This window comes from Erpetoichthys calabaricus, chromosome 12 (assembly GCF_900747795.2).
Source record: "Erpetoichthys calabaricus chromosome 12, fErpCal1.3, whole genome shotgun sequence".
NCBI lineage: Eukaryota > Metazoa > Chordata > Cladistia > Polypteriformes > Polypteridae > Erpetoichthys > Erpetoichthys calabaricus.
The window spans coordinates 70884726-70911821 of record NC_041405.2 but is presented as its reverse complement, the minus strand read 5'-3'; the positions used below and the strand labels follow the sequence as shown (position 1 = coordinate 70911821).

Genomic DNA, 27096 nt, shown 5'->3' with positions numbered 1-27096 from the left:
AATGCAACTAACCCAAGAAGCAATTTGTGTGCTGCACTTAGTCATACTGTGTGTGTGTGTGTGTGTTTTATATTAATTGGGCACCTGTTAATATAACTTGCATCTGTTTTTTTTCATTTGGAAGGTGTCTCTGGGATATGAACTAAAGGGAGTGTTAAATAATTTTTAAAAGCTTCTGCTATTGTCATAGTGATTTTGACCCATTTTTACGCCCACTGAGGACAAATAAGAGATGCATTAGGCACAAAATAGCTTGTTTTTTATTGTACTGTGCTTTGTCACCAAATGGAAAGAGCTTTGTGTTTTTTGATATCTTGCCCTCCAGAAATTAACTCTTTCATTAGTCTAAAATCCTGAAATGGCCATCCTTTAGTTAAGAATTTATCTTGTGAAGCTGAAGAGTGAGTTTATAAAGGGATTTGTGTGTTTTGCCTTCCTCATTCATAGATTCTGGTGGTCTATAATACTACAGCAATGCCATACTTAGGGTAATGTTGGTGCTTAGGGTGGAAGTTGACATTAAAGACAGTTCTTGATGTGTGGGTACACCTAAAGAGCCTTGTGTTGATATCCTCCTAAAGGAGTTAGAATTGTGTCCAAGCCTTCACTTGACATTTTATCATAGTGCACATGTAACATATCTTGCATTACAGAGAATATTTATTACAGAGTGTGAATTATGCCTCCAAGTTAGTGACATCACCTTGGTTCTGTCCTTTGCCCATAAGGATGGATCTCTTTAGAATAAATATGCATCATCCTCATCCCCTGATGATCAGTTTTCCAGACTACCTTTGTAATTCCGTTTTAATGAGTAGAGTGCCACTAGTCAGTTACAGTAGGAGGCTCCTGGGAACTCTAGAGAGCTTGGAGAATGTTTTGGAAATTGAGATACTCTTGTTTGAGGTTGAATTACATGTGTTTTAAGGTTTTGATTATTTTACTTGTGGAGAGAAAAAGGAAAAATGTATAGAACTCTGTTAGCAAGTGTACTGTCCCGATTTACCATCCTAGCTAGAATTAGCTTTGTGGAACCGTTAATAGAAAATAAATGAACGCTAATGGTGTATAAGTGAATAAACCTAGAGCAGTGTATAAGAGGTACCGAGCTTCAGTGTGAATTGCATTTCTCCTCCATCGTCCCCCCCCCCCACCCCCCCAAGAAATGTGTCTTTATATAATACCTTTTTAATACACTTAAGAAGACTATGCATGTGGAGCAATATGCTCTACATTGCCATATCTACAGTGAAACATATGAAAGCAGAAACTTTAGGCTTGCAGATTGTGAGCAGACAATGTATGTATGGACTAATGTCCAGTTTGAATCTGAATTCCTATAGATTTTTACTTTTGTATATTCTTGCACTGTCTTGCCTTACAGAAAAAACTCAAAGCTGAAGCAATGAAAGTGATCAGTCAATTAGAGCTGAGGACTCTGAAACAAGGAGACAAGGTGAGAGATGCTGTATATTTTTTCATTCCTCCTCCAAATGCACCCCCACCCCTTCTAAAGCCTATAACTTCCTTGTGTTTAAACTTCACGAGCTATGCATGTGTATTGCTGAGTCATCTACTCTTTCAGCACATGATGCTCCTGTTTAATAATTTGACTGGACTGTGGAGACTTTTTCTAAAGGTGCATATTCCCAGGAGTTTACTCCTAGGTGTAGTTAGATTTTTATTCTATTTAAACATTTTAATGATCTGAGAAAACATTGGGATTAAAAAAAAAAAAACTCTCCACTAGACCACGTCATTGGAAACCTCCATAGCTGCACAAACAAATTTTGAAGTATAAATTAAAATGAGGAAACTGGTTTTCACCCAGAAGGTCTTGAAGACCCCTAGATTAATCTCTAAAGCAGAAAGAATATTTAGCCTAAACACCAGACTGGAAGAGCTTTACAAAGTGGTAAATTGTTAGGTTTTATTTATTTTTTCCTCTCACTAGATAAGAGTTTAAATGAGTTCTCACTGGTATGAGGTCTTCTATGCTGGGCCCCAAAAGCAATACAAATGTTGCATGCATTTTTTTCTTTTTCCTTATATGGGTGTACTAGTGTTTGTGGATTCAATACACTGATTCCTGTGCAGCAGTTCTCACTAAGATTGGTGGTTAAAATTGGTTGCTATTTACAGTATATGTGCAAGGTGTTTGAATTTAATTGCATTATAATTTCCAGGTTTACTCAGTTTAATGTGGTTACTCTTTAAAGAGGGTCTATTTGATGTTTTTTTTTTTTTTTTATAAAACAAGTTTATGGGTTTGTACTAAGGCAGTGGCAAAAATGGAATGTGTATGTATCTATCTATCTCCTACTGCCATTGCACTGCAGAATAAGCTCCAAGCAGTGGACAGATTACATGTGTGGAAAGCCAAACAAAGCCTAGTAAACTCTTATACACAAGTTTTCAAGATCACCTTTTCACCAGTCTTTTAGAAAATAATTTACAAGGGTGGGGTTATTCCTGCAATTTTCTGCTTCCATGTGTGTTTTTTATTTCTACCACCAAATGGTGGCGACTCCAGTAAAAGGAACTGTGTAACAAAATATCTGATTGTGTATGTGAATACCTACTTTGTTTTTGTTCTCCATTAAACAGGAGACAGGCTCTGATGGTGACAGCTGTGCGGTTTGCATTGAGGTGTATAAACCAAATGACACAGTCCGCATCCTGACTTGCAAGTAAGTATTGTTGACAGCATATATGAGCAATTAAGGTGCAGGAGGGTGGAGAATGTTGGTTTGAAAAATGCTGATGAAAGGAGGTGGTTGCATTTGATAAAATACAGAAGATGGGAATACTACTTCCCCCAGCACCGGTAGTACTTATTGTCTGTTGTATGTTTTAAAAGCCTATCTCTCTATTAAAGTTTTCCGTCTGGTCCACATTATTCAGCTTTGACCACTCCCCTCCAGACCTCCCACTCAATCATTACTCCAACTGTGCACATCTTCTGTCCGTACTACCCCGCAACACTCTCAGTGCTGCTAACTTGCCCTTTAACACAGTTGGTTATAATGGCAAGGCAGAAAAGCAAATTATCAATTCAAGAACGTTGAATTTTCAATTGAGATAGAAAAATGGTGGCAAGAGCTGATAATGAACGCTGAAAAAAAGAAAATGAAAAAAAAGAGCTGTATATAAATAAACTCGAGAACAAAGAGAATTGTCCAATAAATGAGAAATATATCCAACAATACGTTAACATAAAAGCAAAAAAGCAACATATTTATAGAAAGTAAGTTAGAGGATAAAGTAATTTGTAATATTGTTTTTGACAAGGCGTTAATGTAATTGAATTTTTTATTTACTCTTTTTTATTATGTTTTACTTTTTTACTATTTTTTTGTGTTCATTGGTATTTAAAATGCACAGCTGTAGTAAAATAATCACATAACTGATTTTCTATTTATAATAACTAAGAACTAAACAGACTTCCTCCCGCGCCCCTCATACTCTTCTATATACCAGCTCTTTAAATACAGTCGCTTTCTCTAATGGATGTGCACCCCAGATCCCAGTGACCGCCCTGGGGGTTGGCGAGTGAATTGGGCAAGGGGCAGAGCCCCCTAGTAATATTTGTAATCATTTGTATATTTTGCTAGAACCTTTTACACAATTATGAAGTTCATATGAATTTGCTTGGCTTGCTCTGTTTGTGTGTGTGTGTTTTTTTCCCCCCCTCCCCCCTCTATGGATGTGTTCAATGTGTCTGTCTCTTATTAGTTAAATACATGGCATAAGATAAATGTGTAGGGTTATGTTGTGGATTTTCAAGCATCTTTCTTGTCATGCAATAATCTTCATACTTTTGAATAGGGTTATGAAATGCCAAAAGCTTCATCCCAAGGTGTATTTCTGACCAGAGTTTAATGGGAGCAGCTTTGTTTTTTTCTGCAGCTCTTTTTTCACTTTAGTTATAAAGGTTGGAACATAATGTCTTCAGATACCAGAATAGCTAGCTGTTTTTGTGGCACTGGTTTTTTATCTGCAATTTATATTGTAGGATTTAATATATTTTATGGTGGAATTTCTACTGGCTTTGCATGCAAAGGTATCAGAATAGGTGTTGTGTTTTTTCTTTTTTTTTTCTTTCATCTTCACCTCCTCATCCATTGTATTTATTGGACCCTTGTGTTCATTCAGTGACTTATGATGAACTAAAGCGGCACAAGCAGAAGTTAGTCTCTTGGAGCAACTTTTTTTAATAGCACCAATGCCTCATGAAAGGAAATCTAGAAAAAAAAACAAAACCAGGACTTGTCGTTGCTTTGTTTTAAGGGTCTGTCGCTCCAGTGGGCTGATGTAGCTCCAGCAGAGACAGGTCTGTAAATGTACCTCAGTCTGTTTTCAATTCTTATATGGTGTTATGAGTGGTAGGTGTGATATTTCTGGAAGGGTCTGGAAGCAACATCCTCCATTCTAGGGCTGGAAGAGGAAGAGAGGTTAGTGTGTGTCTTGCACAAATCTGTCCTTTGTTTCAATTCTTGTGACTGTAGGTTACAACTAATTTTGCTAATATGTGTGACCCCGAACAAAAAGTGCACAATGTGAACTGGAAACTACTCTCTGCATGTTGGTGCTTTTGGTTTTTTTTTTTTTTTTTTTGACAGTGTGAAAAGTTTCCGAGCCTTACACTTAACCAAAAGTTGTTGTGTTTGTCCCTTTAGGTTTACTCAGTTTCTCCTTTTATGTCAACAGTATTTGCAATATTAGAGGAAAAATATCCCATTTTATACTCCACAAATGTCTTGGGTGGGGTGATTTAATATGTTTGGTGTTTCTTTACAATTTTTTGTTTTGTAACTTATGAAAGATTTGATAATTTTTATTGAAATATATAAATTTGAGTAATGTGAAACAATTCATAAAGAAGAACTGTTTAGCTACACTATATTATAAAATGTGTTCTCGCTTAGATGCTGCCATGCTTTGCTTTTAGGTCACAAAGCCCTTCAGGATTTTGGTTGTATGTTTTTTAGCATTTTAAGCCGTAGCTTTGTATTTATATTATTATCTCTGAGCTGCTCAGGGTTGCCAGATGTTCACTTCATAAATGTTATTTTTTAAGGGGGGGAGGGGGGAATAGATTGATGCAACATATGTAATGATATTCTTAAACAAAGAGTTTCAAAAAAGCTGCAGAAGGAGAGCAAACTGAGAAGGAGATTAGGGTTAGGTGGATTGACAAAGTATGATAGCCTCTGCATATGTAAAAAACAAAAAAAAAGAAAAAAGCCAAAAGCCTTCACTCTGGCTGATCAAATCACCTAAGATCATGTCAGAACAGTGTGCAACATCCCACATTCTGTGTGTCAGTTTGTTGATCTAGTGCTTATGATGAACCCTGTGATTTAAGCTGTCAAGCTTTCAACAAAGCCTCTGGAAGCTATGTGGTATTGTGTGCTAATTTTACCTAAAATAATCTGTATATGGACTGGTGCCCCATCAGTGGCTTGTTCTTGCATTGCATAAGGTATTGCCCGGACTTTTTTCCGTTTCCAGTGATCCTATAATGGAAGAAAACAACTAGTTCAAAAAAACTAGTGAATAACTGATTTGGACAAAAAAAGCATAGCAGAGTGTGCTTTCTGAACTGTTGGTTTTGTGGCAAAGCAATATTTGCTTTAATAATTTTAGAAAATTTGGCACAAGATTTTTCCACCTTTTACAATGATAATAATTTTTTCTTTCAAAAATGTCAAAATTGTCTGAAAATGTTCCCCCTTTGTTCTTATAATTTATAATCTGAAAGGGGGTGGTTCATAAAGATGTAACAAAACACAAAGGTCAAAGTGTAGGGGAAAAATCATTGCTATTTGTGGTATCTCATCCCGACAATGTGATCGGAACACAGTTATTGCTAACTGGGATGGATTGAGCAGTGCTATACGTTGACTAACATGTTTTTTTTTTTTTTTTTTTTTTCTTTTCTTGTTTTTTTAGCCATCTTTTTCACAAAACATGTATAGACCCCTGGCTGCTGGAACACAGAACATGTCCTATGTGTAAATGTGATATCCTTAAATCTTTGGGAATTGAGGTGGGTAGCTAGCATTTTCATGTTTCACTTCTCTGCCCTGTAGTTCTCCACATTATAGTGACAATTCAATGACCGCTTTATTTGGCCAATTAAGTATTTCCCTGAAGCTCTGCTAAGGGCATTCAGAAGTTTCATACCACACAGAGAAACTCTGCTCTGCTCCTAGGGATTCAGTGCAGACTAGAGTTATGACGTACTGTTGAGATTTGATCACAGCTTAGAGGTTGATGCCTTTGGTGGTTGGAGATCAGCAGAAGCGCAGAGCTCTCTGAAGTGCGTTGCCTGCTTGTTTGTCAACAGAGGTTAACAGAGGACTTTTTTTGCACCACTTGCTGGCATGCTGATATTATTTAGTCAACTTTTTATACACTTACTGAATAAAACAAATTTTGTTTAGCAAATGTATTAATCAAAGGTTCATTCAGCAGTTTTTTTTGTAATTGTTTGCCATAACTAGACTTAATTGTCCTCCCATTTTCTAATATTTACAGTGTTTTTAGAATCTACTGGTAACAAATGCTTTAACTCTTCTCATATGTTGTGTAAAAATCAAGAGTTTATGCCTAAATGTTTTGTTTTTTTTCCTTTTTAAAGTCTAAATTATTTTTAATTCTGTAATGATGTAGTGTATATTATAAAATGAATTTTTTTTTTTTTTCTTCCTGTGATGGACTAGTGTCCTGTCTTTGTTTGGTTCCATCCTTAAAACCAATGCTTCTGGGTTAAGTTGTGACCCTAAACTGTGATTACGTGGGTCTGAGAATGTTATGTTGAAAATTGTAGTGGACAAGATTTTTAGAGTTCTTACACAGAATTTTGTTTGTTCCTTACCTATTTATAAGCACATGGCTAATAGGCACTCTGCTGCAGATTATGCTAAACTGCCTCAGATCTTCTTCTTTCAGCTGCTCCTGTTAGGGTTTGCCACATAGGGTCATCTTCTTCCATATCTTTGTCCTGTGCATCTTGTTCTGTTACACCCATCACCTGCATGTCCTCTCTCACCACATTCATAAACCTTCTCTTAGGCCTTCCTCTTTTTCTCTTGCCTGGCAGCTCTATCCTTAGCATCCTTCTCCCAATATACTCAGCATCTCTCCTCTGCATGTGTCCAAACCAACACAATCTCGCCTCTCTGACTTTGTCTCCCAACTGTCCAACTTGAGCTGACCCTTTTAATGTACTCATTTCTAATCCTATCTGTCCTTGTCACACACAATGCAAATCTTAGCATCTTTAACTCTGCTACCTCCAGCTCTGTCTACTGCTTTCTGGTCAGTGCCACCGTCTCCAACTCCTATAACATAGCTGGTCTCACTACCGTCCTGTAGACCTTCCTTTTCACTCTTGCTGATATCTGTCTGTCACAAATCACTCCTGACACTCTTCTCCACCCATTCCACCCTGCCTGCACTCTTTCACCTCTCTTCCACAATCCCCATTTACTCTATACTGTTGATCCCAAGTATTTAAACTCCTCCACCTTTGCCAACTCTACTCCTTGCATCCTCACCATTTCACTGACCTCCCTCTCATTTACACACATGTATTCTGTCTTGTTCCTACTGACCTTCATTACTCTCCTCTCTAGAGCATATCTCCACCTCTCCAGGGTCTCCTCAACCTGCTCCCTACTATCGCTACAGATTACAATGTCATCAGCAAACATCATAGTCCATGGGGACTCCTGTCTAATCTCGTCTGTCAACCTGTCCATCACCATTACAAATCAGAAAGGGCTCAGAGCTGATCCGTGATGTAATCCCACCTCCACGTTGAATGCATCCGTCACTCCTACCACAGACCTCACCACAGTCATACTTCCTTCATACATATCCTGTACAACTCTTACATACTTCCATTCCCGACTTCCTCATACAATACCACAACTCCTCTCGAGGCACCCTGTCATATGCTTTCTCCAGGTCCACAAAGTTGCAATGCAACTCCTTCTGGCCTTCTCTATACTTCTCCATCAACACCCTCAGAGCAAACATCGCATCTGTGGTGCTCTTTCTTGGCATGAAACCATACTGGTGCTCACTAATCATCACCTCATTTATTAACCTAGCTTCCACTACTCTTTCCCATAACTTCATGCTGTGGCTCATCAATTTTATCCCCCTGTAGTTACTACAGTCCTGCACATCCCCCTTATTTTAAATATCAGCACCAGTACACTTCTTCTCCACTCCTCAGGCATCCTCTCACTTTCCAAGATTCCATTAAATAATCTGATTAAAATCTCCACTGCCATCTCTCCTAAACACCTCCATACTTCCACAGGTATGTAATTTGGACCAATGGCTTTTCCATTCTCATCCTGTTCATAGCTGTCCTTACTTCCTCCTTGTTAATCCGTTGCACTTCCTGATTCACTATCTCCACATCATCCAATCTCTTCTCTCTCTCATTCTGTTCACTCATCAGCCTCTCAAAGTACTCTTCATCTGCTCAACACACTCTCCTCGCTTGTGAGTACGTTTCCATCTTTATCCTTTATTACACTAATCTGCCGCACATCTTTCCCAGCTCGGTCCCTCTGTCTTGCCAATCAGTACAGGTCCTTTTCTCCCTCCTTAGTGTCCAACCTCTCATACAACTCATCATACACCTTTTCTTTACACTTCTCCACCTCTCTCTTCACCTTGCGCCTTATCTCCTTGTACTCTTGTCTACTTTCTACATCTCTCTGACTATCCCACTTCTTCTTGACCATTCTCTTCCTCTGTATACTCTCCTGTACTTTCCCATTCCACCACCAGGTTTCCTTTTCCTCCTTCCTCTGTCCAGATGTTATGCCAAGCACCTTCTTGCTGTCACCCTTACTACATCTTCTGTAGTTTCCCAACTGAAGGTAACTCTTCACTGCCACCCATTGCCTGCCTCACCTCCTCCCTAAACTCAACCTTGCAGTGTTCCTTTTTCAGCTTCCACCATTTGATCCTTGGCTCTGCCCTCACTCTCTTCCTCTTCTTGATCTCCAGCGTCATCCTACAGACCACCATCCTATGCTGCTTAACTACACTTTCCTCTGCCACCACTTTGCAGTCTTCAATCTCCTTCAGATTGACTCTTCTGCATAGGATGTAATCTACCTGTGTGCATCTTTCTCCACTCTTGTACGTAACCCTATGTTCCTCCCTCTTCTTAAAATACGTATTCACCACAGCCATGTCCATCCTTTTGACAAAATCCACTACCCTCTGACCTTCTTCATTCCTCTCCTTGACACCATACCTACCCATCACCTCCTCATCTCCTCTGTTCCCTTCACCAACATGACCATTGAAATCCGTTCCAATCGCCACTTTGTCCCTTGGGTACACTGTTTATCACTTCATCCAATTCACTCCAAAAATCTTCTGTCTCATCCATTGCACACCCAACTTGCGGGGCGTATGCACTAACAACATTCATCATACCTCCAATTTCCAGCTTCATAATCATTACTCTGTCTGACACTCTTGACACCTCCAAAACACTCTTGACATACTGTTCCTTCAGAATAACCCCTACTCAATTTCTCCTCCTATCCACACCATGATAGAACAATTTGAATTCACCTCAAATCCACCTGGCCTTACTCCCCTTCCATTTAGTCTCTTGCATGCACAGTATATCAACCTTCCTTCTCTCCATCATAACTCTCACCCCTTATTAGTCATACTGCCAACATTCAAAGTTCGTACCCTCAGTTCCACTCTCTTTTACTTTCCTCCTCTCCTCCTGCCTCCGGGCAGTACTACTAGTACTACCACTACTAACAGTAGCCCAATTTCCGGCAGCAACCTGTTGGCTAATAGTACTGTTAGTGGTCATTGTTAACCCGGGGCTCGACTGATCCTGTATGGAAATTTCTATTGTTGTCCGCATATTGATTTACCAAAATTTTACACCGGATGCCCCTCCTGACGTAACCCTCCCCATTTATACGGGCTTGGGACTGACACGAAGAAACACACTGGTTTGTGCATCCCCTGTGGCTGGGTTCTCAGATATACTATTTTAACTGGTTCATCTGTTTCTAACGATTTCTTCTAAAACTGAAAGGTTTTAAGTGCTAAACAGTTAAGTAAATTTATAAGGTAGAAAAAAGACAATTATACAGACCATTATATTGTAGATTACTGTGTTGTACAAATGAACAATATACAGCACTCTAAATGTTCACAAAAATCAAGTGTACACTTCTGTACCCTCCTGTATTAGCAGCTCACAACATTTTGTGTTTTGCTGCATAAAGGTGCTCTAATGTTGAGTCTGTATAGTTATATTTTGTACTGGGGAGACACAGTAAGCAGATTTACCACAAGATTACTAAAATAAATGCAAGTTTGCACCAGTGCAAGGTCTGGATGAAGAAAATACCCTTCGTGTTGCTTTTATATGCATAAATGTACATAAAGTAACTTACCAAAAATAAAACTGCAGCAGCACAGTGCAACAGCTAGACGGCAATGCATTTGAAGTCTGTTCTTCACTACTGCAGGCAAAACTGTGTGATCTTCCTTGATTATAATGTCTTGTAAGGGGTTTCCTTTTGTCCCTGCTCTTTTTTGTGAACATGGTACCTTTGTTTTCATGTTGCCCCTTTTTGCTGCAGTCTTGACACCATAAAAGTCCCTGTACTACATGCGCCAATGGTGCTTTGTGCCCTTTTTTTTTTATTATTTTTACTATAAATAAAAACCTGTGAATTGGTCTTGGCAGCCTGATGTGGAGGAAGCAGCCACTGAAACAATCCCAAGTGTTCCAGAATACTCGACTGACCAACAGGAAGAATACACCACAACCTTCCCTGATCATGACAATCGCAGTGAGACAGTGTCCTCGGGATATGCATCAGTAAGAGAGATGGATGAGCGGCTGGGGGAAGTGGACGACAGCCCTGTAGGTAAGTGGGACAGAAACCGGAGACTCTATTGTAGAGCTATTAAACTTTTTTATTTTTGATTTCTTTGGAAAAATTGTTAATCTTTATAGTTATTTGTTGTGTATATTTAGTGAATCTTTAACTTAGGGCGGGGGGGGGGGGGGGGGGGACCATGTAAATGGATTACATTTGGGCACTTAAGTCACTTTTACAAAACAATCAAACTAAGCATCAGTTATCCTAATGTAACATAAACATATGAGTTTTGTTACCATTGTGTTTTGTAACCCGTTTTCCACTTCCTTGGTTCCATAAGGCATGTGGTTGAATAGTATTCCAAGCAGACTCCCAGGAATTCATGGTAGTTATAGGATCTGTGGATAAGCAGTTCAAATATTTGCATGTGCATTTTAAGTTTTGTGGTGGTAATTTTTTTTTGTTAACTATAACTTGTATTAAAAATCCTGTATGTGATTGATAAATAGATGTACTTTATTAAAGAGAAATTGGAACTTTACAGAAGCTTGTGAAAAAGAAATGTATAAATAATACATAAATAATAAAACTAACAACAACCACTTAAACACACATATTGTGCATCTATATATGGATTTAAGATAATTTTTTAGTTTTAGAAATTTTAAATTATAATGGGTAAAGTTTAGAGCAGAGGCTATTTTAACATTGTTTATCATCCATTTTGAAGTGTGTGTGTGTGTGTGTGTGTAGTCCCCCAATACCCAAACCCCCGGAGGAAGTCACTGGGGGCAAAATGTCCTACACTTTTATAGAATGACTTGACATTTACATATTTTATTTCACTGTAAATTTGTTTTTCTTAGTTTTAAATAATATTTAAATATATATATTTTAAAGTAATTGTTTTAAGGTAGTAATGGTTATGGTATGTTGTGTGGGGGCTTTTTGAGTTCTTTTGAACATCTCATTTTCTTAAGTGTGTGGACTGATTTTATTTATTTTGCTATAGGTTTTGTGTGTGTGTGTGTGTGTGTGTGTGTGTGTGTGTTTTAAACCTTTTACTGTGAGGTATGCATACTTGATTACACCTTTTTGTTAATTATATGCAAATATTGATTATTAACATTTGGTTAATTAAGGGGAGCAGTGGCACATTCATCTTAATGTGTTAATTAGTATTGCACTGGCTTAAAAAAAACAGAAAAAAATGACACCAAGATCTTAAAATGCAAGATCAAGAAAATGGAATCATCCCTCTCTAGCGCACAAATGCTTAACACATTCAAGTAAAACTAACAGTTCCAGTTCTAAACTTATGAATTTGCATGAAAAAAATTAGAAGCTGGGGAAATACAGCACACACAGATTGGGCTCTTAATTAAAGCAGATGTCAAGTAGAACAAAAGTAGCTCAGCATGGCCTATACCTGAGAACCAGTGTATTTGGACAATCTGTTTTTCTTATTAAATTACTGAAAAGTTTATATTGGTTTGCTTTTTGTTCGATTGGTAGGTGCTTACATGTAATTTGATTACCACTTGGTGTTTACCGTGGAGGGTGCCATATAAAAGAGTAGTGTTTTTAAAGATCCTACACAAAAAGGAGTTCTTCTGCAAAGACTTCCTACTCTAGCAAAATGTATTCATGTAAAGCAAGCAAAACATAATAGGCACATTCGGTTTGACTTTCTGCATTTAAGCAGTACATTCAATTATGGCTGTCGTGGCAATGTTCACATTAAAAATTTGTGTGATATGTACATTGTTTTTAAGCCATTTAGCTTTAAAGAAAATAAATGCAGAAAAATATTTTATTATACAAATACAGATGTCTCGGTTCCTGCAGCAATGATCCTTGGTTCATATTTGATACATTTTGAGAAAATGTTCTCTGCAGCAGTGTTATATTTTTCCTTTTTATTTTTAATTTAAACAATGCAACCTTAACCATAATAGATTCTCCTTTTCTTTCCTGCAGATACACCAGTACAAGTAGATGTTATGCCTCACTATGACAATTTTGCTTTTGAAGAAGATGAGAAATCTCGTCAAGCTAAGACGTAGAGCCTTATGATCTCTGCCAGGCCGCGTCTGACAGCTTGTTTTGGACCAGCTCATAAATGAATCATGAACTGCAGCTTTTTTATTATTTCTTTTTCTGTCAGATGTTGTAGGCGAGAGAGAAGAGTCAATTTTCATTTTTGCCACCAAGCCAAAAATGAAAATTTTTAAGCCCTGCAACCTTTTTAGATCGTGAAAATGGCTTGAAAGATTGATTCAGTTTTCTGCTGTATATTTAAAATGATTTTTAAATGATTGATAATTGCAGCTTATTTTTAAAGATTTTAAATTTTGTAATTCTACATGAGCTGTTCTATAGCTCTACTCAAGTGAGGAGAATGACAATACAAAAACACCCACCAGTTTTTCTTGTTGAACTTGTAATATTTTTTTGAAGCAGCAAGTGCAATAATATATTTTGGGAATAAAATTTACTAGGTAACTATGCCCATCAAATTGTATATTAAAAATCTATCCCGTCTTGCTTTGCCTCAGCAAGTTTTAATTTGGAGCAGAATTCAATTTTAGAACATTACAAGCCTTATGCATTTCCCAGTCCCCGAGAGACTTTGCCATGCAAATCACGTGAGCGCAGGGGAATGTGCACATAACACCTGGAGGCATTGCTGAAACTGCATTTGCACAATGTAGTGTTTCTGGACTCTGGAATTCTTTTTTTTTTTTTTTTTTCCTAAGCACTTTCACTTTTAAAACCTGTTCTGTCCATTAGACACGACCTTAATCACTAAACTGAGGCAGAGTTGTTGTGTTCAAAAGCCCCCAGAAATGCGCCACTGTCTTCTGTTTGCACACTGCTGCTGTGTGCTGCCCTCTGCTGATTATACTGTGCATTGTTTTATATCCCTCTCCTAAAAATTCAAAGTATTAAATATTTTTGTTGTATAAAAAGACCTTTTTATTTGCTTCTTAAGTATGGTACAGTTATTTGTTGACCTCTTGTTTAAAACGTTGCTTTCTTTTTAATCATGTCCACCTAAAGTTCATTGAACATACTGTAATTACCTTTCACAGCCACTTGAAGCTCATTTTGTGGAATTTACCTCAAATTGCTATCACATTTTTATCCTGGATTGTATGCACTTTAAAAATATGGGTTTAGGTGGTGTAATGTGTCCTTTCTTTCTGCAACTCCAGTTCTCTCTTTGTTTTGTTAACTTGGCTATCAAACTGAGCCTACCTTTTCTGAGTTATTTGCAAATCATTGGTCTTGTTGTACTTCAAAGTATTTTACACATTGAACTGAGGGATCAATAGTATTCCATGTTCTGTTTTAAATAAAATCTGAGGATATGTACATATAATTAAAGTTTATATTAAAACTCTAGAAAATTATGTAAATAAATTTGTGATAAATTGTTATGTGTACTGTTCTTTTAATTTTGGTATGAGCAATTTATACAACAGGCTGGTAACCAACAATGTCTTCTTTTCCTAAGAAATAGAATTTATCTAGTAATTCATTCACACTGGCCTGCTATTTAGAGGTCCTAGTTACTCTAAAATGTACATCTTGGGAACACTGTAGGAAATCCAAGTACCCAAAGAACACCTTGAGGAATTTTGGAAGGTATGAACTCTACGGACGGCCTGGGAATCCAACATTAAAGTCTATGGCTGCGAGGCACCAGTTCCTAACCACAGCTATATTGCATCACTCTGGATTTGTTCATTTTAAGAAGATATTTTGTACCGTAGATGTGATCCATAGTCAAAATGTTTAAAAATACAGTCTATGGATATAATCTTCTAAAGAAAATTGTCTGCCTTATGCAGTCTCCTTCAGGTTTTCTTGTCTTTTGTGTTTTGTCAAAAATGTGACGGTTTCTGTCTTTGGAAAGATTTTGGCCAAACTCTTTGCATGGTCAAATCATTTCCTAAAGCCACATCTCCAACTGGTTTAAGAGGAGCACTTTCATTTCTCAAAGCAGTTTTTATAAACCTCTGAATCACCTCTTCACCCAACCTTTTGTGCGGAGCATGTTTCTGTAAAATGTGGGAGAGAATGGTTGTGTGATGACATCCAGGACTACAACATTTTGTTTTTCTGTGGTAGTTGGCATCATACAACTATCTCTGATGGAATAAGAGCGGCTGTTAACTTTTCCAACTAAGACTGAAGTGCTTTTTTTGTTTAAATGTACCACTCAACTGGTTACTGGTTTTATGAAGGATTGACCGGACAGACTTCAGGGGACACACACACACCCACCCACCACTACTCAACAAATGTTCAAGACATGTAATGTAAAAGACTCTAGTCAAAACTTTGCCCATTGAAGGATTCCTTAAATGTCTGCTTATAACACTGCAGTACAGAATGAATTCTAGTAAAGATTCTGTTACTTAAACGAATAGGTCTACTGCTTATTGACTTTTTGGTACTGTTTGATTTGCATACATTTAACTTCCTACTCTTTGTTTTGAGTGTACATAGATTATACTTTTATCTTTCTTCTACACTAAACTTGTTTGAAGTATTTCATCCTCCTGTCTACTGTGAATTTCCCATCGGGATTAATAAAGTATCTATCTATCTATCTATCTATCTACTTTATGGAGGCACTATCCTTGAAACCCTACAAATATTCAGAATGCCAGCATGATGTGAAGATGAACTGAATTTGTAATACCGCTGCAATTTTGAAACCAGAAAAGGCCATCTGGCCTAAAAGGACTCGCTCCATTCCCAGAATAATCCAATTAGACGTGATATGCAAGTCAACAGTACTTCTGTTCGAGTGCCTTAGTGGGTACTGCTACCCTCCACCTTTAGTCTGGGATGCCTTTTGTGACGTTTTTGCAGTTGTGTGTGTTTTTGTTTGTTGGTTTCCTCCTTTGTCTCAGTTGACTAGAAAACAATCAATTTATTTTGATGAATTGCTTTGTGTTTCCGCCACAATGGACCAATGCCCAGTTCACACTTGGATCCTGAACTGTATTTGCAAATTGCATGAAGTGTTTAAAGTTTTGTTTTTGAACTCTACAGTAGTGAACAACTTAAAAATAAAACAAATACTTATTAAGAAAAACCAAAAATTAATTGGTACTTTTTTCATTTCCAGACCTTTCTAAACTACTGTACTTGCTAATTAAACTCACCAGCAGTGGACAGAGTGTATGGATGTAGCGTGTGGCTGTTTATCCAAAATATAAACTTGAATAATATGTAGAGATTCAATGAACCACCTTGTATCCGAAAGGAAAACATTACAGGAAAAATAATCCTTAAGCACCATAGTAACATATCTAAATGGGAAATTAAGATCAGAGATGAAAAAGAGCATGTCTCTTTCATCCATTAACACAAGTTCCAGAAATAGTTATTTCTATCATTTTTGACAATATGGCAGTCAAGTGAAAGTCCTCTAACAGAAATGTTAACCCTAAAGAAAAGTTACCAGTGTAAAGATATACATTATTCATAAACCTGATTACACCTGTGCTGAAACTATAGGTCATATTACAAAAATAAAAGAATCCACGTCATCACCATTAGTGCTAATGACAGCACAGTCATCATGGAAGTGCTTATCCCAACATACATTAAAGATGTGATGGGAGTGGTAAAAGAGATGTGAACAATGTGTTTTTAACTTTTTAAAGTCATAGCTTAATTTGTGTCCTGGCAGGCCCTCTGTCAGATTACTAAGCTAATAGACCCAAAGCTGAGATCAGATAGTGACATGGCCTGGAAGTAAAGAACACCTGCACTCAGAAGGCTGTGTGGGGAGTGAGTGAGTGCAAGCTGCAGTTTAGGTTGATTGTCAGTCTTCTCACAGATGATTTCACATTGTCCACAAGCACCCTCTTGAACAATGAACAGTAATGATAAGCTGCCTATGCCCTGATGTGGCAAAGCAGCCCCTAACATAACATTTGCACCACCATACTTTACAGCTAGTATCAGGTTCCTCTGATCAAATGCTGTCTTTGGGTTTCACTAAACATATCTACTGGTAGTGTTGCCAAATACCACTATCTTTGCCATTTTTGTCTAGAGCACATTGTTTGATGAGTCCTGGTCTTTGCCTTGGTGTTCATCGGCAAACTTTAGCTTTGCCTTGATGTTCTCTTGGAACAGCAAACGTTTAAACCTGGTGCACCCCCCATGTGCAGACTCTTTCTAATGGTAGACTTATGCACTTTGACATCAACAGTGGTAAGAGCTGCCTAAAGGTCCCATGAATAAATTCTGTGGTTCTTAGAGACTTCTCTTCCATATCTTGCGCTTTGCTCATGGGCTGGGCTTGCTGGGGTGGCCAGGTCTGGACAAGCTGGCAGTTATTTAAACTTTAGATGATCTTTCAAACTGTGGAATAGTTGATTTCCAGTTGTGTGGAGAACTTTTAAAATCCCTTCCCTGACTCTTAGGCATCTATAACCTGCTTTTGGGAAGATCTCAGAAAGGTCTTTTGATCGAGACATGGTGATAACAAAACACTTTTAAAACACAGAGCAAACCAAACTAAGTGTCTGAGGTTTAAAAAAGACAGGCTCAAACAAGATCCTCTTTAATGATATTCTAAGAATTTGAACATGATTCTAATTTTAGGTATTTAAGGTAGCGTAAATGTAGGGGTGTACTCACTTTTCCTGACAAGGGTCTAGATGCAGACCTCTGGAGCTCTGTCATTCAGGAGTTCTGTTGAACTGCCAAGAGGCAGATTATGTGCTTACGACACATGATTTATACAGTGGAAACTCTGAAAGGGCCTGGCTGTGGCCTGCAGCATTAGATGACATCCCCATTTCAAGACATGCCTACTACAAGCCAAGTTCACTCAATAGTCATCATTGCTTTAATTAAGGTAACCCCCTCACAACCGTAATCTTAACCAAAGTGTGAGAATGTTTAATGAAAACAAAGAGCAAAGGTTGCCTTGAAATGGGCATGTTGAGAAAGGAGCAAAGGACAGGGCATATCACATAACATCACTGATGTATAATGCAAGGTCCAGAGCGCAGAGCTTTGGAGGTCTCTAGCTAGACTGAATTGTCTTTTCCACATGCAGAATTTGCAAAAGTGTAAGTAAGGCATACAGATAGGACTGGCGAGCTTTGTTGGGCTGAATGGCCTGTTCTCGTCTAGAGTGTTCTAATGTTCTGTCAGCAGGCCACTGGTGTGAAGGTCTCTGACCAAACTGTCGGAAACAGACTTCATGAGGGTGGCCTGAGCGCCCGACATTGTCTAGTGGGCCCTGTGCTCACTGCCCGGCACCCTGTGCTTTTCACAGATGAGAGCAGGTTCACCCTGAGCACATGTGACACACGTGAAAGGGTCTGGAGAAGCCGTGGAGAATGTTATGTTCTCTGTAACATCGTTCAGCATGACCGGTTTGGTGGTGGGTCAGTGATGGCCTGGGGAGGTATATCCATGGAGGGACGCACAGACCTCTACAGGCTAGACAACGGCACCTTGACTGCCATTAGGTATCAGGATGAAATCCTTGGACACATTATCAGACCCTATGCAGGTGCAGTAGGTCCTGGGTTCCTCCTGGTGCACAACAATGCCCGGCGTCATGTGGCGAGAGTATGCAGGCAGTTCCTGGAGGATGAAGGAGTTGATACCATTGACTGGCCTAAATCCAATAGAACACCTCTGGGACATTATGTTTCGGTCCATCTGACGCTGCCAGGTTGCACCTCATACAGTCCAGGAGTTCACTGATGCCCTGGTCCAGATCTGGGAGGAGATCCCCCAGGACACCATCTGTCGTCACATTAGGAGCATGGTCACAACCGATGTCGGGCCGTACAAACTACTGACTACGATTTTGAGTTGTTGCAATGAAATTTCAGCAAAATGGACTAGCCTGCCACATCATTTTTTCACTTTGATTTTCAGGGTGTCTTTGAATTCAGCCCTCTGTAGGTTGATAATTTTCATTTCCATCAAATGATGTGGCATCCTTTCATTCCTAACACATTACCCAGTCCATTTCAGTATAGATATCCAGCATGATTTTTTCCCATTGAGATCCAAAGTGTTCCTTTAATTTTTTGAGCAGTATATACAAGTATATATTAATTGTGCTACCTGTCTAAGACAGGCTGAAATTTAAGTAATCAACAGCATTAGACCTCAGAATTAATGTTTGCAGTGCACAGTTTATTGGAGTGTATTCTGTAATGCATGTAGTAATAAAATGCATTGCTTTTGTCATTCCAACAGATGGTGCATCACAATCATTTGTAGTAGTAAAATTCCATCCATCCATCCATCCATTTTCCAACCCGCTGAATCTGAACACAGGGTCACGGGGGTCTGCTGGAGCCAATCCCAGCCAACACAGGGCACAAGGCAGGAACCAATCCCAGGCAGGGTGCCAACCCACCACAGGTAGTAAAATTCATTACTATGTTTGTGATGTGCCAGCTGTTGGAATGATAAATGTAAAGCATTTTTATTACTACAAATGGAATGACAGAAATAACAGACCTATGAACAGGACAGACATGCAGATAGATAGATAGATAGATAGATAGATAGATAGATAGATAGATAGATAGATAGATAGATAGATAGATAGATAGATAGATAGATAGATAGATAGATAGATACTTTATTAATCCCAAGGGGAAATTCACATAGACACAAACATTTCTTTTATTTTTTGAAACTCCACTGGTAACAGTTATATAAACTTGCCATGAAGGCTGTAGTCATAATAAATGCAGTATTAATTGTATTCCAGTAATTATTTAGTAGCTCTATTGAAAATTATAAAGTTAGACATCAGTAGTTGCTATGTTAATAAGCAGAACACAACACTTTCATAAAAGCGAACCTCATATTCTGCATACATATATGCAGAGAGGTGAAAAAACATATTTAAAAAATGCAACACCGTAGTATGGAGTACGGTTCCCTCCTTGGTGAGCAACGCGCACGTTCGTGGTTAGGGATTGTGGGATATGTAGTCCAAATGCGCGTGAGCGCGCCGCGTGACCGCCACCCCTTTTGCGCGGGATATGCCTGCAGGACTTCATTTCCCAGACGACTAATCTCCTTGGCACAATCGTTGCTTACGTGGGCAAAAATTCAACTGTCAACAGTAAGAACCATGGAGAGTAGGTGGGCATAGCGGTGAGTGCCGCGGTGTACGAACTGAAGGTAGAGGAACTGTAAAAATGTGGTTGAAACCGGAGGAAGTGCTGCTTAAAAACGCCTTGAAGCTCTGGGTGACGGAGAAGTCCAATGAATACTTCGTGCTGCAGCGGCGACGGGGGTATGGTGACGGAGGAGGTCGATTTGCAGGTACGGATAATACTGCGGGGATGCGCAGACTGGGGCATTAGAACGTATATCCTGACATTAGATGTATGTCAATACACATCTGCACCTTGGCGTCCTGCTAGGTGAACTGGTATAAGACGAATGACGATGAATGGGACGCACGCGTGACAGGTTGTAAATCTCAGGGACGTGACAGTTGTGAAGGTGACAGCAGTCTGTAGATGACAGATGCGTTAGGACAGTGGATATATATGACAATAATACGAAGTTATTATGTTTTGGTCTGAAGAGAGCCGCAGTTCTGTGTTAGAAGAGACGAGTATTGTTTCCATATCGCATTTTTCATTATGTCAAGGCGTCCAAAGCTAGATTATTAATTTACACTTTAAATACAATCAGACCTATCATTTACCCTAATGACGAGTATTAAATACATATACTTCTTTAAGGTTATCAAATCATTGGTCAGGAAAGTACAGACAACAGGTGAATAACTGATAACATAGAAGCAAAAACGACTGGCATAGACATAGAATTGAAGATGTCAGTCTTTACATGCAATCAAACATCGCCTTATGATACTGAAGAAACCTCACAGTAGACAAACAATAGTTTGTGAAAGCAAAAAAATATATACAGATAGTTCTTTAATCCTTTGTGAAAACAGATCTTTGAAGCAGACATATATCACTCTGAACTGCAGAAGCTAAGTAACATATTAATAGAAGAGTAAAATACTGGTTGGCAAATGAATGTGATAATGAGATCTTAACTAATTACATGTTGAATTTTACTAAATCGTGCCAGAGTTTGAGATGACCTAATGGATATGTGTGAGAGTGAGCCAAAGGCTCTGAAGAACACACATATATCAGAAAATTAATGCTTTCCATGGCAAAGTCTTGCATAGGTATACACCAGGAACACGAGGAAGTTTACTAGGATTAGCATTTTGATTTCAGTTTTTAATCATTTTTTTTACCCAAAGTTCAAAAAGCTTTAATGTTTCCATAGCTTTAATAATGTAATACCAATGATGATTATGCAAAGCCTAACTGATAAATAAATTAAAACAAACAAAACAAAACTGAGCTCCTCTGAGTATGTTACTATCAATAATGATCCTCCAGTGTGGTTGCTCTCCCTCAGTCTTATGACAGGTTAGCCTGTTCTGCAGTGTTACTTCTGGACCTTAATTTTTTTGCTATACTGTTTTCAGTTTCTCTTTGTTTTTTTAATATAATTTTTTAAATTCAGCTGGGATAATTCCTTGGTAATTAGGGCAAGATGTAAAGAATTCCATGTCAGTGCTCACAATGACTGCGTGCTCTGTACTTCCTTGCTCTTCATGTCTTTCTGTTTTTCCTGGGTGTGTAGGTCAGGATGTGGTCATGGAGCCTGATGCTTGGTCAGGATGTCTTTCTCTTTTTCTGGTCTTTTTCATTATTGCATTACAATTGTATGTTTGTGATCTATTTGAAATCTAATATCTTTTTATTTCAGAATCCAATGAGGTACATTGTGTGTTTCCAGATTGAATTTGAATTCTCTCTGTCTCTCTCCCTTTGTTCTTAATGCTATTTTCCTGCATTTGTCTCTTAGTCAGCCCTTGTTTGAGGTTCTTTTATATCTTCTTTATGTTTACGAAAGATGTCTCTCTGTTTTGTTTGCTTACTGAGGGCAGTGATGGCTGGCAGAAAAGCAAAACATGAGTTGATTTTGTGCTGCTCTTTTTTAGAATCTGAGCCAAAAGTGTTTTTTTTTTAGTGCAAAGCCTGCAAATGGTAGATTGAAGACCAAAGAGAAGAGATTGACAGAGAGATGGACAATCCATTGTTATGCCAGACACTTATAAAAGTTTATTTTGGAACATTGTCAAAGCAGCTTCGTTTATGAATGCTACCTAAAAGAGAGAAACACAAGAACATTCATGGCCAAGTAACAAAAAGTGTAATAATGTAATTAATGTCACAGATCATGGCGTCAACAGTAGTGGAATGTACTGGGTTAATGTGTAAGGAAGGTAGAAGGTGAAACCCAAAGATTTATGTATAGATGTGAAAATGGGGAAACATGGAGAAGAGGACATACTGCATAAAATCTGACAGTACACGAATCTAAATAATAATGAAAGGTTTTTTAATCTTAATTTGATCACATTCTAAGATGAAGCCATGTCTTTAAGATCCATTATACTGTACCTAAAGTTGTAAGGTAATGGTGTAGAGATACATGAATTTTACAACAGATTGCCATTATGGGCAAGATGACTTTAGTTACCTAAAATGATACAGTCAATTCTAAAGATCATAGAATCTGTGAGGTGCTTACTGCAAACAAGTAGGATCATGTGTCACAGGTCACTGACAGGCTCTGGCTCAAATACTAAAGACTGCAGATGTAAAGATGTGAATTCCACTACTGTACAACCCAGTGTACGGACAGATGAAGCCCTAGGATTATAGTTTTTAGACCTGTGAGATGTATGAGGATCAGGATGGAGCATAACAAAGTCATGGCAATGCTTATTGTTTTCTTTTACAAAAGCTTACTGCAAAGCCTTGAGAAACACTAAATGCTCTGTTATTTTAATCCTGTTTAATGTTTCGCCAGGAGGGAAAGTGTGTGCTTCAAAAAATATTTAGTTTCTATTACACATGAAAACTGATGGCTTTTATCGTATATTCTCATTATAGGAAATTCTTTTGGCACAGATTGGCTTTCATCTCTTACGTGAGGAGATAAACAATCTATCTTGGAAGCATGATGTATGTATTTGATTCTGTATCGTGGTGTTGTGTTAATTTGTTCATATGATCCTTGCATTTTGGAAAATGCAGACACCCTTGAAAGAAATGGCCCACTTTTGCAAACGAGGGAAATGCAGGTCATAAATGCCAGTTTTATTGACAGTATAAATGAAAATAGATTCAGAGTGCAGATTGTTTTAGCCTTTTTTATTAGAAAGTATTTTTTTTCCAGAGATGCAGTGCTCTTTGGTATGAAAGGCTTCTGTTTATGTATGCATGTATTCATTTGTTCTTTGATTGTAATTTAATGCCATTCTATTCTGAGATTGTTCACTTTACCCTTCTGATCAGGTGCTATTTTAGTTACAACTGTTTAATAATAGAGCTTAGAATATCTCACATTTGTGAGCCACCATGGTTTCTTTTGCCTTTCTACCTTTTTATCACTAGTTTGCTTATATGAGGGCTCCACACAGACATTCAGTCCCTCACCTTACTCTTCCCATTCTGTATAAGCTTGAATATGCACGTATTGCGGGGGTGGATTGGGGACTCTGCTGTTTGATCTTCCCAGCATTTTCCCAAGGGATTCCTAGATTCTTTCCTAATGGTATGAGACAATGTGAGCTAGCATTTTTTAATTTGCTGTTTTTATACCATTTTTACATACTCTGAGCCTTGCTTTTTTCTGTGATGTTTATTTAAGGTTCTGACTTCTTGCTTTTATTAAAACAAGGTAACAAATGTAGAATGTAAATAATATTGATCCAGCCTTCATTTCTTTTGCTTTGTGTTTGAAGAGCTTTCTGTGAAAGCAAATATTTTACTTTGTTTTAGTACCACGAAACATAAAGTATTCTACTTTTTACACTCGAAAGTCCAGGGCAAAGTGGAGTAGACATAATCATTTACACCTTAAATTTCTTGAACCCTGACTTGCTTCCTGGCTGATTATACAAAAGTTGCCAAATGAACAAATCTAAAAAGAGACTTCCTTAGAGTAACAGTGTTATCCATGATCTGAAGACTTTTTCTAATGAGGCTTTTTGACCTATTGTCCCTCTGACTACAGCAGGTGGGCCTATTGTGACTTCTGTATAGTTTGTCTTTGTGTTTTCTCACTGTGTTCATGTAGCTTTCCTCTCATGGTTTAAAAACATGATGTTAGGTTTATTGACAATACTAAATTGGCTTCAGCTTACTCTGGATACATACTAGCACGCCCTGTGATTCGCTCACCTCACATCCTGCGTTTGCTCCTGTTAGACTAGGCTGATACTCCCCTCACCCACCTATTTTTTAAAAGAGAAGTGAGCATAATATAACATTTTGTATCCCACTTAATCCATTTCAGGGTCATGTATGTGATACCAGTCATCTGTGGGTCTCACACAGTCACACACCCACACTCACTCAGACATAGGGGCCAGTTTTGGGTCACCAATTAGCCTAACACACACACACACACATGCACACACATGATTTTGGGGATGTGGGAGAATAATCTAGGATTCTGGAACCATTAGACAGCAGTAATAACCACGGCACTACCATGCTCACCAGTTTCAGAAAATGTATAGACAGAAATTGAATAGTATTATTTTAAATCAATGAAACCACAATTGATTAAAATTGGATAAAAGAGTTGTGGTTAGTCTTTGTCTGAGAAATTAAAAACATAATGCCTCCTTTTGTTCTTAACACTAAGTAGTTTTGACAAAGGAGTAATGAGTTTTACACCTGCATTGTAAACACTTTGCCACAGAATTGTCCTCTTTAGCAGAGCCAGTTGCTTCTGCTCCTTTGTTTGAGTTTTCTAACATTGTACACATGCATATTGTCATGGCACACACCCTTAGTCCTCTGGCAGTTCTATTGTTCAATGAAATATATCTTGAAGATATGATATTCAATAAGAGTGTAGTGTGTGTTCTGTGATGAACAAAGAATGCCAGGAAATTCAGAACAGCAGCAGATTTTGAATACATGCAAATTACTTGTTGAAGCTTAGCTGAAGCACTTTTAAAAAGTATATTAAGTGGTATAAACTCTTTCTCATTAGCTTTTAGTTGTGGAATACTACCCTGAATGTTTATGTACTTAAATATTGTAATGTTTATTAATTAAATAAACAATAAATGGAACTGAATTGAATAAAGTTTCCTTCATCTTGACATGTTACAACAAGAAACGTGTGAATTATAGCAGGTATTACAGTTTAATATATATTGTTGCTAATATGTAAACATCATTAATGAAATTTGTAAAATGTACGAAATCACAAGATACATTACATTTTCCTTTATCTTAAACTCATGTTGGAAACATAATTGCATTCCATATCATGTCGTGCAGTCATTTTCTGAATGCTGGAGTTTAATTTCAAATCGACAGAATAAAAATCCTGTCAACATCTGCACAAGTTTTATTGTGCTTGTCCAGCAGTCAGGATTTTCAACTACAGTAATTTCATCCTTGTCATCATGGGCTGGTCATTCTTTTGAATTGTGTTACTGCTATAATTATAGCCTGGTTTTTCATGTGTTTTATAACATGAACATCACTTCAGCAGCTCTCAGGATATGCAGTAGGTAGTGTACGTGTGAGCAGCGATCACTGAAATGTAGTGAACTTCCTACACTCATTCCACAGGTTTTTACAAGTGAAATGGCTCTGGATTTAGATTTTGGTAGACTTTATTATCCCAGAAGGCAATTTGTTTGCAGCAGGAAGTACATAATAGAAGGCATTGTTACATGGGTACAAAAAATAAGCAAAGCCACAGCTGAAAAACTAGTATTACCATGAGTATACACACTTAAGATTAGTACAAGGAAGAATAATTACCTTAAACACTACACAAAAAGTAATTCGGAATTTTGCTTTGTTCTTTATTTCGCCTTATACAATTTCTTGTATTAGGAATTTGTTAGTTTTCGCATACCCCATGGGGTCAGAGCGCAGGGTCAGCCATTGTACAGCGCCCCTGGAGCAATTACAGGTTAAGGGTCTTGCTCAAGGGCCCAGCAGAGTAGGATCTCTTTTGGCAGTGACGGGGATTCGAACCGGCAACCTTCGGGATACAGCGCAGATCCTTAGCCTCAGAGCCACCACTCCGCCCATAGTTTAGTTTAGTAGCAACTCTACAAGTAGCAGAATTCACAATTTGTATAGCTGTAGGAATAAAAGAATTCTTAAATATGTTGATCTTTACTCTCAGGAACCTAAATCTGAAGCCTGATGGCAACAGCTGAAATTTAGTAAAACAAGGATGGCTGCTGTATGACAGAAATAAGTTGACCAACTTCTTTGTGCATGTATGTGGTAATATGTACTATACTTAAAAAAAACTCCTACACCCTGGGGACATTTTTCAGTAATTTGTGCCTGAGGGGGTTAAGGGCTACCCAAATTAAAGCCTTATTAATCAAAAAGTAAAGGTGTTACAGTCAATTTTTCACTAAAGCCTGACAGATAACTTCTCATATGTTTGTGTCAAATTTAAACATTCGTTTACTTAGAAACCACTTCTACACTAGGAAAAAAATGGGCATTAACTGTAATTTTTTTCAAAGGCAATGTCAGGGTAGTTTGTTCACCTCTGAGCTGTTCTCAGACATGTCAACTGTACCTGTCTAAAAGTTTATATTGAAAACATAGAGAAATAAATAGTTACAGCATTTGGCACCATGGGTGCCCCTCCCCTATCCTCAAGTGCCACATATCTTCAGGTTGACCAGCAGCTCTGCAGGTCTTTTTTGTGGCCTTCCTGGGTTGTGAGGTTGTTGGTAAGTGGCTGGACCTTGGAGTTGAAGGAAGAGTTGGGCCTGTACTTCTGGCTGGGTATGATGCTTTCACGAGTAAGCTGGGTCTTATTTTGCCAGATGTTGATGGTCTATCACCATGGCCATATTTGAGGGAGGATAGTACTAAACTTTTTTTCTGTGGAGGCTTCTAGTCCTCAACAAGCTGGTCTCTGTGCAACCATCAGCTTTATAAATTGTAAATTTTATAAATTTTCAAAATGCAATAAACTGTAAAAGAGTAATGACACAAAGACAACACAGTAACAACAACTATACATACTCACATATATAAATAAAAACAGTATTGCTCAT

The 27096-nt window shown here is 38.0% G+C and overlaps 2 protein-coding genes across 4 annotated transcripts in view; both read left to right on the top strand.

The window, feature by feature from the left end:
* Nucleotides 1-14341, top strand: part of LOC114662293 (E3 ubiquitin-protein ligase RNF128) — an 80396-nt gene extending 66055 nt beyond the window's left edge. For both annotated transcript variants that reach the window (XM_028815683.2, XM_028815682.2), the window contains exons 3-7: nucleotides 1385-1456; nucleotides 2608-2690; nucleotides 5956-6052; nucleotides 10766-10949; nucleotides 12885-14341. In XM_028815683.2, coding sequence (XP_028671516.1) covers nucleotides 1385-1456; nucleotides 2608-2690; nucleotides 5956-6052; nucleotides 10766-10949; nucleotides 12885-12970 — 522 coding nt within the window. In that variant the 3' untranslated portion in view covers nucleotides 12971-14341. The remainder of the gene's footprint in view (nucleotides 1-1384; nucleotides 1457-2607; nucleotides 2691-5955; nucleotides 6053-10765; nucleotides 10950-12884) is intronic.
* Nucleotides 14342-19991: 5650 nt separating this feature from the next.
* tbc1d8b (TBC1 domain family member 8B) overlaps nucleotides 19992-27096 on the top strand; it is a 71187-nt gene continuing 64082 nt past the window's right edge. For both annotated transcript variants that reach the window (XM_051935184.1, XM_051935185.1), the window contains exon 1: nucleotides 19992-20249. In XM_051935184.1, the coding sequence (XP_051791144.1) occupies nucleotides 20123-20249 (127 nt within the window). In that variant the 5' untranslated portion in view covers nucleotides 19992-20122. The remainder of the gene's footprint in view (nucleotides 20250-27096) is intronic.